This window comes from Corvus cornix, chromosome 6, assembly GCF_000738735.6.
Source record: "Corvus cornix cornix isolate S_Up_H32 chromosome 6, ASM73873v5, whole genome shotgun sequence".
NCBI classification, from domain to species: Eukaryota; Metazoa; Chordata; class Aves; order Passeriformes; family Corvidae; genus Corvus; species Corvus cornix.
In genome coordinates this window covers 12921623-12936245 of record NC_046336.1, presented here as the reverse complement: position 1 = coordinate 12936245, position 14623 = coordinate 12921623, and the positions used below count along the sequence as shown (strand labels likewise).

The window sequence follows — 14623 nt, the reverse complement described above, 5'->3', positions numbered from 1 at the left end:
CCAGGATATTTGCTGGATTACTGCCCCACCTGCCCAAGCAGCCATGTATATTTTTTTGTTTCCACTATGTCATTGTGCAGCTTGGCTCACGCTCCTTGGAGAAGAGGAGGCTCAGGGGAGACGTCACCGCTCTTGACAGCCCCTGACAGCAGGCTGTGATGGTGGGGGCAGGTCTTTTCTGCGTGCCTTGCAGTGAGAGGGACATAAGAAATGGCCTCAAGCTGGGACAGTGGAGATTCAGATTAAATATGAGAAAAATTTTGTTTCACTGTTCGAGTTATCAGGCATTGGAATTGGTTGCCCGGCTGGTGGAGTTGCCATCCCTGGGGGTTTTCAAGTGGATCTGGCACTGGGTGATATGGTTTAGTGGCTTGGGGGTAACAGTGGTGGCGCTGGGCTGGCGCGTGGACTGGATGAACTTGAAGATCTTGTCCACCATCGCCGATTCCTTGATGATTCCACGATTCCCCTGACTCTAAGCGCTTGCGTCCCCCGCCCGGCTGCGTTTCCATGGCGACGGGCGGACGGACCATAGAGAAGGCGCCGTCCCCCGGCCAGAGAGGCTCCTGCGGCTGGGGGCGGGGCTATGCAAATAAGGGACCCGGGTGCCCTCACGCGCGATGGCTGCCGGGAGGTGCCGGCGGCTTCACTTGCCAGGACGCAAAATGGCCGCGGGGCGGGGCTGGGGGGGTGCGCATGCGCGACTGTGCCGTGCGACCGCGGAGCGGCGGGGGAGCGCCGGTACCGGACGCAGGTAGGAGGCGCCGAGCGTCTCTCCCGCCTTATCGCTGGCCCCGGTTTGTCTCCCTGCCTGTAGTGTGGTGGGACGGGGGCCCCCTCTCCGCTCAGTAATAAGGTGGTTCGGGTACGGTGGGAGAGACACTACCCCCTAGTGGGCCGCCTTTGCAGGGTGGGGGGTTCCCCCTTCCCTGCAGTGGTAGAGCCCTGGCGGGTACTTCCCTTCATTATCGTGGGCGATCCTACTTTGGGCTGGGGGGTAACTTCGCACTCTGGTGTCAGTGCCCGTGGGCAGGGGGCTTAGCCCTGGTAGCCGGTCGGGGTTTGGCTCCTGGCAGGGAGAGGCGGCTCTGGCATTGCCCTCTTCTCCTGGAGTGTGCAGCGGGTCTCTGGTGTCCCTGTTACACCTTCCCCTCACCTGGCAGGCTTCAACCCACTGCCGTGGAGCCTGCGGGAGAGCCCGCCAGGGAAGGGTGGCAGTGCCTCTGGAGAACCCGCTAGGGAAGGATGGCACTGGCCCTGCCCGGCCACCCCTTCCTCTACCAGGGCTGCCAGGCCTCCCTTTAGCGTGGAGGGCCCTTGTGCATGGGGCACAGGGGATGGCAGCGCTACTTGGGCACGTCCAAAGTCACGGTGTCCCCATCTCCAGCCTGACTCTGCAGGCATTGCCTGGCTCCCTGTGCTCCTGTCCTGCACGTGGGACGTCAGCGGCTGCAGTTGGTGACCCAGTGCTGTGCTTCCCAGCCATAAACGCCCCAGAGATCCCTGGTGGCCTCGGCAGCTGGGCTTCTTCCAGCCCTTCAGTCAGTGACGTGTGGCCTCGTGGCGGCGGCTGGGGCCCTGCGGGGGGACGGTGGCTTTGGGAGGTTTGTATGGGTGAAGAGACTCCGTGTCCCCGGGAAGATGTGTGGCAGAAACTCCTGGTGGCTGCACTTGCCAGAGTGGTAAAAGTTGCTTCTCACCTGGTGCTTCCTGTTAAGTCCTAATAAAGAACAGGCAGTATCTGTGCAGTAATCTCAGCTCCTTTGAACCAACTCCTGGGGGTTGTATTCAATGATGATTTCATATTTACTTCTAGATTTGTAATTTGAGGCCAGAGTTACCTGGCAATGGTTCCCATCCTAGTGCTGTGAGGTCCTCTACAAGATTAGCGCTTATATTGACAGCAAATAATGGAGAACAATTTTTTAAATACATCTAACACTCCTCCTTTACACTGTAAAACATTGAGTTGTTTAGACACGGGACATCGCGTGTTGTTAAGGTAAAAGCCTCACCAAGTTCCAAGGCTATGAGATCTGCCCAGTTATCTCTATTGACAAGCCTTGTTTTCTTGTTAGGGAATGACATCTGATTGAACAAGATTGCTCAGCTGGAGTACAGCTCCATGGAAGCTACCAGCTGGTTCAAGGTGTTAATTGTCTGTGTGGCAGTTGTTTGCATGTATGAACTCAGCAGGAGTGATGGAAGCACTCGATGGAAGCACATGACTGCTTGTAATAAGAAGGGTATTACTTAACCTCATAGTACATGGTCATCGGTGATTGTTGAATTGGTAAACAGTACTGGGAAACACCCTCATAGCCTCTTGCAGTCATGTTTCTGTGCCTGATCCAGGTGGTTTCAAAGGTTTCATTGCTTCACCCTTCAGATACCAGGCTGCTGGGAGCCTGCTGTTGGGGTGTTTGTTCATGTTTCATACAGGACTCTGTTTAGTGTTCCCTCCAGAGTCCTTGTTACTAAGTGGATTATCCAAGGGTGTTAGGATTTTAGAAGAAGTATGGAGTGGAGAAACTGAGAGCTTTGGATTTATATTCACCTCTGAAACGGTGCACAAGATCAAAGTTTAGTCAGAGGAGGCTAAATTTTGTGGAGTGTGTATCTAGGAAGGAGCTTTCCTGGGATAGAAATAGGATTTTGACAGGGATTTTTTTAAGTGGGGGCTCTTTTGATTTCATTCATTCAAATACCTCTGTGGAGGGATTTCTCATTTTACTGACAGAGTTCTCCCAAAATCCAAGTAGCTTCATGAGCTGAGGACCCTCTGAGATGTCTTGTGTTGTGGAGCTGTCCTGGGGTACCATGCGTGGGAGGGAAGGAGTGTGCAGAACCTGGTCTGTGCTCCCAAAATGGGCTCATCACTGATGGATAAGCCTGACCAGACAAAGACATCCATGGCTGTCACTTGCAGGGTCTGGGAGGAATTGATGTGCCCAGCACCAGGCATTTTGCTGGGACAGGTCACAGGACATCAGCTCTTTCACAGGTGCCGCTCCAGCCCAGCTTCCCTGTGAATGGGGCTAGACTGCCAGCAGCCCGGTCCTGTCTGGCTGTGACAAATGTCTGTAAATAGGGTTTTCTCTCAGGTGGTTTTTCCAGCTGCTGGGTGGACTTTTTGTGTGGCAGTTGCAGAGATACAGAGCTGGTGTATTTGGCCCTCTGTTAGTAACCCCCTCAAAACCCAGAATATGCAGCAGAGGCGGTGTAGTGGCAGCTCAAGCAAGCATAGACATATCCTGAATTATTATTTGGGATATTCCAGCCTGCATTACCCACACAGGGGAGAATGAATACAAGAGTCATCCTGATACTGTGGTCAGGTCTGCAGATGGCTGTTTCAGGTTGCTGAGTAGCAATTTCAGCACATAAAAATCATCTGGCCCTGCTTAACAGGCTGGTTTGAGCCAAGATTCGCATGTATGGCTCTGCTGCTGGCTCAGTACAAGTGGCTTCAGCTGTGGAAGGCTGGAGCTCAGCCTTGTTGTAAGGCCAAAGCATTGCTGAATCACCATGGGACACGAGGACTCGTGAATCCAGCTGTGAGCTGGCTAGGAAGTTAGAGCAGATGTGTGAGCCCCAAGCTGTGGTGTGTTCCAGACACAGCTGTATGCCAGCACTCTCAAACAAAAGCAGTGCTTTCCTGGTAGCCAGTGTTCCAACATCCTCCTCAGGAAGATAAGATCTGTGGACGTCACTGGCAGGAGCCAGATGTCAAATGCAGAGGAGGAAGTTTCTCAAATAAAGACTCATTGCTTTCTAATTTATGAGCTTGTTGCTTTATGACTGTGTTAGAAGTTCAGCGTCAATGAATGATAGCTATTCCCTCCTGCAGCTCCTTTTCCCATTACTTCTTACAGCCTCATGTTAAAAAGTTCTGACATACTCCATGAGTAATTCTCCATCCTAAGGAAAAGGTTATGAAAATACCACTGTGGCAAGCTTAAATAACACAGTGCTTTGGGTGTAGAAGTAAAATCTGCTTTTTACAGAGAACTGTGATTTGTTTCTTCTTGACTGCACATTTGCAGATGGGGAGGGAAAAATATCTATCAAATGACCTAATGGCTGTACTAGCAAAAGTGACATCACTTGCAAATAGCTGGCTGGAGGGGTTGCGCATCTGTGAGGGAGTGATGAGGGGGCAGAAGGAAAGAAAGTGGAACTTTACTCTCTTTGAACAGCGCTGTAGCATATATATGACAAAATGAGGTGTCTCTGGAAAGCTCAACAGCTGTGGTTTGTGCGACATGTGCTCAGTGAAGCACTCTTTGATGGGGACAGTGTGAAGTGCAGCACTAACACCAAGGCTTGAGCGGGCTCTGCTTTCAAACAGGTTTTGGATAGCAAAGGCAAGCCCAGGATAAGAATCACGCTAGTGGATCACATTGTTGGTCTGTCTCTCCCCACATCCTGCCCCACGGTGGCAGCAGGAGATGCTGTTTAGGGGAAGAGTATGTGAGCCTGGGCACCATCTGTGGCCTTTCCACTTGTCCACCCCCAGCCTGCACAGCTGGCTTGGGGCTGCTGGGGCAGATTTCCCCGCCTCGTTTCCTTTAGTAGCTGTTTGTGTACAGCTGTTTTCCATGAATTTGTCTAATCCTTTGAACCTGCTGCCCAGCTCACTAATATCCTTTGGCAGCAAATGTCAGGTGTTTACTACCTGTCAGGTAAAGAAATATTTTCGTGTGCTTTAAACTGATTTCCTGCTAGTTACAGTGAATGTTCCCAGTTCTTGTGTCCCCAACAGTTCCATGAGGGGGCCCAGCACTGTAGTGTCTTCATCTGCTCTTCAATCAGTCCTCCACAGAAGGCTCTTGGTGAGAGACAGAGAACTTACCTGTGGGACAGTTGGCTTAACTCTCCCTTCTTCTTAACCTTTGTCTTTACATATCATGATTCCTTTCCAATTCTTGACCATACAAAATGAAGTTTCCCCTTGAGGCTTGTCTGTCTTTAATTACATCTATAAAGGTTCATTGTCAGGCTGAATTCCCTTCTAAGCAGTGTCTTCCTTTTATCTGGCCATGGGTTTTGGCCTGGCAGGGATGCGGAATGGTGTCTGAGCTCCACAAGGGCTCTGCAGTTGGATCCAGTTGAGGTCTAGTGCTTTGGCTGAGAGTGGAGCCGAGATACATTTTCAATCTAGTGATATAATTGATTGGAACAAGTGCTGTTCCTGCTCCTTCGGAGCTAGTTATGAGGAATTCCTTGGCCTAGGCAGAGCAGATGGTTATTTTTGCTTTTCTAATCTCGCCTAGAAGTGGTCAGACTCATGGCTTCAGGGAAATGCTGAACCGGACTGGCGTTTCATCAGGTTTCATACCCAGACGTTTATTCTTCTGCTTGATTTTCTGCTTAGACTTGCTGCAGCTGGTGTTGCAAGCCCAAGAGGCTGGTGTGGTGCGTTGGTTCCTATTTCTTATGTGTTCAGTCTTATCCCACCTTGCAAGCCCCCACGATGTGTCTGAGTTGAGTGAATGCAGACCCTGGAGGGCTGAAGCAGGAGTGACACACAGCCCCTTATCTTGCTTTTGAGAGCACCAGGATAACAACCTTGTTGTCACCCTTCGTGTGTGTGTGCTGTGAAAAGGGCTTCTCATGATGGCATGGGCTGGAGGAGCTGACTTGTACTGATTTAAGAAACCCTTGTGTCTCACATAAGTGCCTTGTGGTTTTGTGCCTTTGGTCTGTAGCAACTTAGTGTGAGAGAGGGCTCAGCCTGAAAAGCACAAGAGAACATTTCTGGCCCCACCCCCTGGCCATGAGCTCCAGTCAGTGCAGGTGTGGGGAATCCTCCTCTCACATTCAGCCCCTTGTGAACATACAGCGTCTTGTTCTGGTCTGAGGCTGCTGTGTCCATGTGTTTTATTTCTGAGTATATTGCTGTCCAGCCAAAGCATCTTTATTTCAGACTATGGTCCTAAGATTTAGGCCACTCCAAGACAAGCTGGACAGCTGCTAAGGCACTTATGGTCACTTTTATTGCATGGTGGCAGCATGCCTGCTGCAGTCGTGTTCTGGTTGTGTCTCTTCATGCCACAAAGCAGCAGCACTGCTCGCCATAAATAACTCCTGTCTGAGCCAGCCCAGGTGCAGTCAGCTGTGACTGCTTGGGGAAAGCGGTGTGCACCTGTGAGGTTACATCACAGCTGTTGTCATTTTTATTTGGGTAAAAATTTACATTAGTACCTAAAAATACCAGTGACTAGGTGTGTTTTCTGAAGCCTGCTTTTGTTTGCAGCTATCTAGCTTGATTCCTCCTGTGACCTTGCCTTTAAAGAGCTGGATTAATTGTCTACTTGCTGGATAACAAAGAACATTACAGGGTAAAGGACAGGGCAGGCTGCTCAGGAGGAGACAGTCATACCCCCAGGAGCCCACAGCCTGGCTTCAGCTTAATGAAACAGCTTTAGTGCAGCAGACAGCTTCTAGTCTCTTAAATCCCCTCCAATCCACTTTGGAACAGCTCCTCAAAGCAATATGAATTTTGATTTCTGCAGACAAAGATTTACCAATGAACTTGATTCAACTTCTACTTCATTTAAGAAAATTAACCTGGTTTTGTTTTATTTTATTTATTTTTTTCTCTCCTGCAGGAGCAACAATGGATTGGCCCCAGCAAAGATGTAGTAGGTGTTGGGAGAAGACATCTCACCTGAAATGGAGGTGATCAAAGGAGCTGAATACTGACTGCGCCAAAATGGGGCTGCGACTGCTGGCTTGTCTTTTCCATTTGCCCACTGCAGTGATCTACGGGTCTCTGTCGCTCTTTGTTTCCATTTTGCACAACGTGTTCCTCCTGTACTATGTGGACACCTTCGTCTCTGTTTACAAGATTGATAAACTGTCCTTTTGGATAGGAGAGGTTAGTTTTTTTCCATAGGCTTCTGTGCTCTTAAGTAGGAAACTCTGAAACCAAGATTGCTCCTTGCTAGAAATGTGAAAACTGTTAGTTATAACAGCAGTGTTCCCTTTTGGAGAGGGAGCAAGGGAGCCTTCCACGTGCTAACTTAGGCTTTTCAGTTTTTCCCACTTACATAAAAATAGACCAAGCAGGGATAGAAAATGCAGAGAGTTCTTAAGACTGCCTTTCCTCTGGGGACGTTGGGGTGTTTCACAGGCAGTGAAAACCAGTGGCTTCACTGCCAGTTACCCCAAACAGGGGCATCCTACAATGGTGATGTGGCAGGGAAGGTGTGCTGGGACAGTTCCTGCTGGTAGCTCAGTGTGCCAGCTCAGCACTTCTTGCTTTGGTGACAGAACTGAGCTGTCCTGTGGTTTGTTTCACTATCCTGTTTTCTTTCCCAGACAGTGTTTCTGATCTGGAACAGCCTCAATGACCCTCTGTTTGGCTGGCTGAGTGACCGAGTGTTCCTTAGCACGCAGCAGTAAGTGAAGTTCTCTTTCACAAGAGTCTGGGAAGTTGTTTAGTCTCTGGGGAAGATGATGTCAAATTGGCACCTTTAAAATGATGGCATGGGAATGATTTATTGGGCATGGAACTCTTAAATACCTCCTTTTCGTGGCATCTTTGAAGCTCAGTGCTCATGAATGTTGTTTCAGTACTTGACTGTACAGAGAAAGTCACACACCTATTGGGTGGATCTGACCCTAACCTTTAACAACAGTCATGAGTGGTGCAGAACCTAAAATGTGGGCATCTAAAATCTTGAGTCCCTGATGTATGAGCAAGCCTCTTAATGGGGTGTTAGAGAGTATCTGTACATGGTTTGGGAGGCACAAGGGGGGAAAGTATAGTTATTTCCACATGGAATGCCTCATATCAGTTGTTCCCAAACTCTCTAGGATGGGAGCTGAGGCAAGACAGCTCTGTATTGTTGGCCATTAGCATTTCTCATGTATTTACGTCAACATTTTAATGAAAATTGTGGCGTGGCTTCCTGCAACTAGTAAAAACTCATGAAAATCATTTACATTGTGCAAAGTGCAGACAGTATAGCATTGTCAGGGAGAGAAATGCTCTGGAGAAAAAAAAAAATCTCTTTTCTTTTGGCCTTCTTAAACCCATATTTTCAGTATATTCACCATTAGCTGAGAAGGTACCTGATGGGGGTGGTTGTTACTTGAGCAAAAGCTGTATTTGTGTGTATGCCACTTACATGACTTCCTTGGAGAGGAGGAATATGTGATCATGCAGGATTTTGTCCAGGTACCTAAATTTTTTTTCTTCTTCTGTTGCAGGGCAGGAGCAGAGATTTCCTCTCCTGAAGTAGTTCTGAAGAGGCTCAGAGCACTAAGCCACAATGGCCCCCTCTTTGCCATTTCTTTCCTGGCTTTCTGGGTTGCCTGGGCTCATCCTGGTTTGCAGTTCCTCCTTTGCCTTTGCATGTACGACAGCTTTCTCACCATGGTCGACCTCCATCACAACGCCTTGCTTGCAGACCTGGCTGTTTCAGCAAAAGACAGGACTAGCCTCAACTTCTACTGCTCCCTCTTCAGTGCCATAGGCTCCCTGTCTGTCTTCATGTCCTATGCAGTGTGGAACAAGGAGGACTTCTTTTCCTTTCGCATATTTTGCGTCCTGCTGGCCCTCTGCTCCATTGTTGGTTTCACCCTGTCCACGCAGCTGCTCCGCCAGCGGTTTCAGGCTGATGGGAAGGCAAAATGGGACCAGGAATCAACCCTAAAAGAGTAAGGGTCACCAATTCTCAGCAGGGACAAAGGCCTGGCATAGATTCTTGTCTATTGATACAGTTTTCAGGATCAGCTGTCACACTGGCTCCTCTGAAAACAGAACAAAACTGTCTTGTGTCACCCCTAGTCCAAACTGGAGGCAGAGGCCTGACCCCCTGTATGGCCATCCAGTGTTTGGAACATGAAATAAGTTCATGTCTAGAGCACCCAGTGAGGCCTGTGAGTGGTAAAATGTCAGAACCAGCTTATGAAAGCATTCCTGCTTGAGCGCGAGACCACATTACTGCCCATGCCCTACAGAGTTGGACAAGTGAATGTCTCACCCTGTTATTCACTTCAGCTGCCTGATAGTGGCTGAGCTGTTGGTAGGCCACACCAAGCTGATTTTCCCTGTTCAGCTCCTTCCTTGGGCTGCCTCACTTGTCATCTCTTGTTATAAGCTGCCAGCATTATGCTGCAGTAGCAGCAGATCCTGATGAGATCTGCCAGGTGAGCTGACTGCAGGGACCTGGAAGAGGAACATATGTGTAGTGGAATGGCTAATAAGATGAGAATGCATTTATGGACAGAAATGTGAATTTTGTGTTAAGACAGATGTTCTTTGTTGCAACACGTGTTGCCTGTGCTTCTTACTAGCATTAAGCAATCACTGTTGTAGACTCCACTGTTTTGATTGGTCCAGGAAGACAAAAGGTTGGGATGGGAGCTGAGGAGAGACAGCTCTGCATCTACACGGGGAGAGCTGGGGACTCTGTCCTGCTTGCTGTGAGGGATTTATGGTTGCTTTTTATCCCTCCTTTTTCTTTAGGCTGTACATTGAGAAACATTCCGTCCCCCAGGAGAAGAGGATCACCCTGGCAGAGTATCTCCAGCAGCTCTCCCGGCATCGCAACTTCCTCTGGTTTGTCTGCATGAATCTCATCCAGGTAGGCACAGAAGTGACACGCTGCAATTCAGAGGGTGAGCGCTGGCTCTGGCTGTTTGAGATGGTGATTCAGCAGTATGTGAGTTCCCCAGGAAGGGCAAAGATGTTTCCAGCACCCACTTGCTCTTGGAGCCTCCTGCACATGCTGGCTGATTCAGCAGCTGGTAGCCACTCTCCCTGCTTGTGACCAAGGATATTTCCTGAGCAAGCTGTGGGATGCTTCTTCCTCTCTCTGCAGCGTAGGCTGGGTTATGGGGGCTGACTGAGCTCTGTGCAGCCCATATGGGGTGCAGAAGCCCAGGGCTTGGCTCACAGAGGGGATGAGTTCAGGAGTGCTGTTTGCTGGCGTGGCTATCAGCACAGTCTCCTTTCCCTTTCCGTTTTCCTGAGGCTCACGTCACTCTTCTCACTGTCCAGCTGGATCCACCTCCCAACTGGCTTTTACCATTTCTGTTCTTCATCCTCTTCAGTGATTACTACCAAATGCCGGCAGCCTGCCCAGCTTTGTGTGCTGGAATCATGGCTCCCTGGGGATCCCTCAGTTCCCCTCAGGCAGGCTCTTGATGCTGGTCTGCATCTTTGTGTTCAAGCCTCGCTGCCTTACCAATGTCTACCTGCCAGCTGCCTCCTCCCTTCTGCCATGCCACTGTCTCCCCCAAAGCCTCGTGGTCACTGCTGTCATCTGCTGGCCCTGTCTGTCCCAGAAGCACTGTGTTGTACAGCTGGGCAGTGGGGCTGACCCCGGGCACACAGTGGGCATGGCTGATGGCATTGCAGCTTTCCAATCTCAGCCAGCAGTGTCAGAAATGCCACAGCCAAGGTCTTGCTCTGCTGAAGTACTCCAGGCCCATCCTGCATGATCCCCTGGCATGGGGCTCCTAGGACAACAGCGTCCAGAGGGCTGTTAGCTTTTTCTGTTCTTTCTCACTGCTGTTCCTGCTGACCAGCTTGTCTGCATGCTGCCTTCACAGGTTTTTCACTGCCATTTTAACAGCAACTTCTTCCCTCTGTTCCTGGAGCACCTGCTGTCAGACCAGATCTCTGTCTCTACTGGATCCTTCCTGCTCGGTGAGTCTCAGGTGGGACTGGGGGGAGCAGGTGAGTTAGGTAAGACCTGGCCTGAGTCTGGGTTTGCTCTTCCCAAACTCCATCTGGGTAGAGGTGCGCTCACATGCAGGACTCTGGGCTGTGAAATTCACACATGCACGCACCCCACATGCTTCCCTGGGACCTCTGAGTTTTCCTCCCTGGCCACAGAACTAACTTGGAGGCTTTTCTAGTAAGGACAAGCCTGGTGTGCTGGACACCAGACTCCAGAGAGGTATTGCTCTGAGCACTAGAGGCTGCAGATAGTGTTCCCAGGATGCAGCAGAGAACACAGCCCTGAATTTTATCCCTTCTGCAGCATGTGGACCATTTCCAAGATGCCACAGATATGTGGGCATTGGTCCTAGAGTTACCCTGGGAGGGTTCTGTGCAGGCCAGGTCCGGTCAGGCAGTCCTGTCCCTCTTATTTCTGCTCCAGAGCTGAGTCAAAGCCTCTGCATGACACTGGGCAAGTCTTTTCCTCCTTCCTGTCCATGAGGTTGATGGAAGAAGGTCTCCCTCTGTAGGAAAGTGTGTGCTGTGCCACAAAGCCACGGAATAAATCTGCTGCAGCCTTCTGTATGTGCAGGGGAGCTACTCTGTATTGTTCTGCTGGCAGTAGCCAACCTTGCTGTCTTTCTCAGTGTCGTGTCTGGGGGCATGGTGGAAACTGAAACTCCATCTAGCTGTTTGTGCCTCTCTCTCTGCTCAGGTGTTTCCTACATTGCCCCCCATCTCAACAACCTCTACTTCCTGTCGCTCTGCCGCCGCTGTGGGGTTTACGCTGTGGTGCGAGGACTCTTCTTCCTGAAGCTGGCTCTGAGTGTTGTCATGCTCCTGGCAGGACCTGATCAGGTGTATCTGCTCTGCATCTTCATTGCCAGGTAGGCAAGCAGTGGTCACTTCCCCTGCCCTCTGCCTCCTGGGAAGCAAAATGAGTTGTCCGTGTTTTAAGGAGAGGAGTGGAAGGCAGGGAACAGGGGGCAGGGTCCCTGCAGAATTCACAGGCTGTCCCACTGCAGAGCAAGGAAGGCAGTGATACTCAGGAGGTCATAGACCAGCAGGGCTGCTGGCAGCCTGCAGCTGCCTTTGCCAGCTGCTTAGTGCTCATCTCCTCCTCTGCAGCCCTCGGTGTGTGCTGCAGCTGCCTGTGAGCCACAGGCCCAGTGTGTCCTGTCCCCAAGCCTGTCTGTGTGACAGGTCAGGACTGATCCGAGGTGTCACTGCAGGGTACAAAGGCTGATTGATAGTGGCGTTCCTCTCCTGTAACCAGGGCTTCTGAAATTCTTATTTCAAGTGTGGGGAAACCTTTCTCACCCTTGCCATTTTTTCTGATCTGTCACGTTTTCCTGTCATTTCTTGGTACCCCTATTCAGTACTTTGCCTGTTGTTCTGCAGCAACCGCGTGTTCACAGAAGGGACCTGTAAGTTACTCAACCTGGTGGTCACTGACTTGGTGGATGAGGATCTAGTCCTGAACCGTAGGAAGCAGGCAGCCTCAGCCCTGCTCTTTGGGATGGTGGCTCTGGTCACCAAGCCAGGCCAGACCTTCGCCCCTCTGATCGGCACCTGGCTGCTTTGTGCGTACACAGGTAAGGATGCTCCTGGGGAAAGCAGCAGAGCAGGACAGGGTAGACCTGTGAGTTCAGTGTCCTGTGCCCTGGGTGGGTGCAGAGGGCTCTTCAGTTGCTAACCTGTGCCCGGTCTCTGCCTCTCCACGGCCAGTCACTCAAAGAGAATGGGCAGAGGTCCATCTCGACTGTCCCCATTCTCACACTCTTCTCTGACACCAGGCTACGACATCTTCCAGCGCAACCCCCTAAACAACGTGGTGAGTGCCCAGCCAAAGCTGGAGTCTGCTGCGGCCTTGGAGCCAACTCTTCGCCAGGGCTGCTTTTACCTCCTCGTCTTCGTGCCCATCGCGTGTGCGCTGCTGCAGCTCCTCAGCTGGTCACAGTTCAGCCTGCACGGGAAGCGGCTGCAGATGGTGAAGGCTCAGCGGCAGAGCCTGACACAAGGCCAAGCACCAGATATCAAAACAATCTAAGGGTGCCTGAGCCCCCCAGGGTGCTGCTGGAGGGCAGGCAAAGGGCAGGGATGGTGGGCTGAGAGAGCCTGATGTTCACCGTTCAGCTGTGAAATGCTGTGATGCCAGTGTTTACTCATTCCAGGTGGTGGTCACTGGGGAAGGCAGAGAAGTTCAGCATGTGAGGGGCCTGGGATAGATCACTTAATCTCAGGAGCAAGAACATTTTATTCCAGCCTGTCCCAGGGAGCAGAGAGCTGCTCATTCCAGCAAGGAGGTGCTGGGTTGCAGGTGCTAGAAACAGACACATCCCCAATGCACTTCTCTGCCCTGGCCATGGCTCTAGGGAGCCACAGCCTCTCTAGCTGAGCAGGAGGAAACTGCACAGGGAGTTCTTCCTTGCTAGAGCCTTGCAGCCTTGGGGAGTGGAGTGGGAGGCTCCTGAGGGACCAAGTGACCAAGGGAATGATTGCCAAACAGGATCAGGGATGAGAGGACCTTGAAGGCCTTTCCCAGTAACTGGTACAACCCTCCCACATACAGTGCTGTGGTTTTTGGACCAAATCCACTCTTAAGCATTTGTTGTTCCCAGGACAAGATCCTGCACAGCTAGGATGCTGAGTGTGCTGTTTTATGAGGTTCCCTCCTCTGTGGCCTTGTAGAGGGTGTTGTTGCTGGCCTGGGAAAGGTGGTGGGCTGAACTGAGTTCAGAGCCTTGAGCTGTATCATCCCATTGCATGCCATTTATCTCTCCTCTCCACAGCCCAGCTGTACCCTGAGCTCCCTCCCATTCTGGGCAAAGTCAGGGAACCAACCCCTAATCCAGCTGCTGGAAGTGCCTCCCTGCCCAGGGCCATCCCAGGTGACCTGGTGAGGCAGCCTGCAGGAGAGCACAAGCCTGGAGGAGACACCAGGTGTTGCCTTTGTGCCTTCGATTCCTCTTTGGAGCCTGTCTGACACAGTACTGGGCAATCACAGGGTTGGGATTTCACCCTGGTGGCGAGGGGCAGACACCTCAGCTCCTCAGCACTTGAAACAGTGCCCAAGCCCTAAGCCAGGGAACAAGGAGAGCAGGTGCTTTGGTCTCCCTGGTTTCGACTGGGAGTCGAGGGACAGGTAATCACCAAAGGGGCCCCTGAGGCAAGGTGACTCCTCAATCCCTGTGATGTTTGGGGGCAGGCAGAAGGGATGTGCCAAAGCCTGCGCCTGCCTGCTGCAGGAGGGGGGCTTGGCAGGCAGCATTTGGAATTGCACTTTGAGGGATGTTCTTTGTTTAGTGCCAGGTTCCCTCTGGGGTCTCAGCCCACCAACCTGCCATCTTGCCTCAGGACATGGCTGCCTTCTGTGTTGGACCAAGACATTCCTGCCACGAGGCTGCTGTAGTTCTTAATGGTTCAATCATAAGTTATTTGTGCAACTTCTAACCAAGTTTGAGAATGATTCTCCATTTCATAAATTAAAGATTATCTTTTTCTGAATTGCTTGATGATTTTCTTCTAGGCAGCAGTTCTAGCCTGGCTGGGTAGATGTAGTGCTGTGGCTGTGTGGAGACAAGGGGACATCTCCTTCCCTACAAAACTGCACTGGGGCTTGGCTGTTTCTGCAGGGGGCAGAGGGATCACCTGCCTTTGAGGGGAGGTGTCACTTACCCCTGCTCCTGTGGAATGCCCCAGAGTCTGTCCTGTTCCTACACCAGTGGCTGCTGCAGACAAGACAGGATAGTCGTAGGACTGGCCACTGTGCCATCTTCCCAGGGCCCACCCTGTGAGCCTGGCTTGACCCACTGCTCTCTCTGCAAACACCTGGGCTGGCACCAGCTCTTCTCACAACAGCAGTGGCATTATCCTTGCTCAGCCCAGGCTCCCCTGTCCCAGCCTTTCACCTGTCTGCAGTGACAGAAGTCTCAGGGATAA

At 51.2% G+C, this 14623-nt stretch overlaps 1 protein-coding gene across 2 annotated transcripts; it reads left to right on the top strand.

The window, feature by feature from the left end:
• The first annotated feature begins 677 nt into the window (after positions 1-677).
• MFSD13A (major facilitator superfamily domain containing 13A) lies at positions 678-14188 on the top strand. Of its 2 annotated transcripts, none has more exons than XM_039553746.1 (9): positions 678-754; positions 6615-6883; positions 7327-7406; positions 8221-8670; positions 9482-9599; positions 10570-10666; positions 11397-11568; positions 12083-12276; positions 12478-14188. In XM_039553746.1, exons 2-9 carry the CDS (start codon positions 6719-6721, stop codon positions 12729-12731), a joined length of 1530 nt encoding a protein of 509 aa, XP_039409680.1. In that variant the 5' UTR covers positions 678-754; positions 6615-6718; the 3' UTR covers positions 12732-14188. The 2 variants fall into 2 exon arrangements, with proteins under 2 accessions (XP_039409680.1, XP_010407878.2); XM_010409576.4 differs by lacking the exon at positions 678-754 and adding an exon at positions 6322-6344 and having other exon boundaries at positions 12478-12731.
• Positions 14189-14623: the final 435 nt, after the last annotated feature.

Bases quoted from the DNA above. Each gene is read 5' to 3' on its own strand.
- MFSD13A (XM_039553746.1), top strand. From the start codon at position 6,719: ATGGGGCTGCGACTGCTGGCTTGTCTTTTCCATTTGCCCACTGCAGTG. The intron at 8,671-9,481 runs GTAAGGGTCACC...CTTTTTCTTTAG, and splicing joins CAGGAATCAACCCTAAAAGA to GCTGTACATTGAGAAACATT. The intron at 10,667-11,396 runs GTGAGTCTCAGG...CTCTCTGCTCAG, and splicing joins TACTGGATCCTTCCTGCTCG to GTGTTTCCTACATTGCCCCC.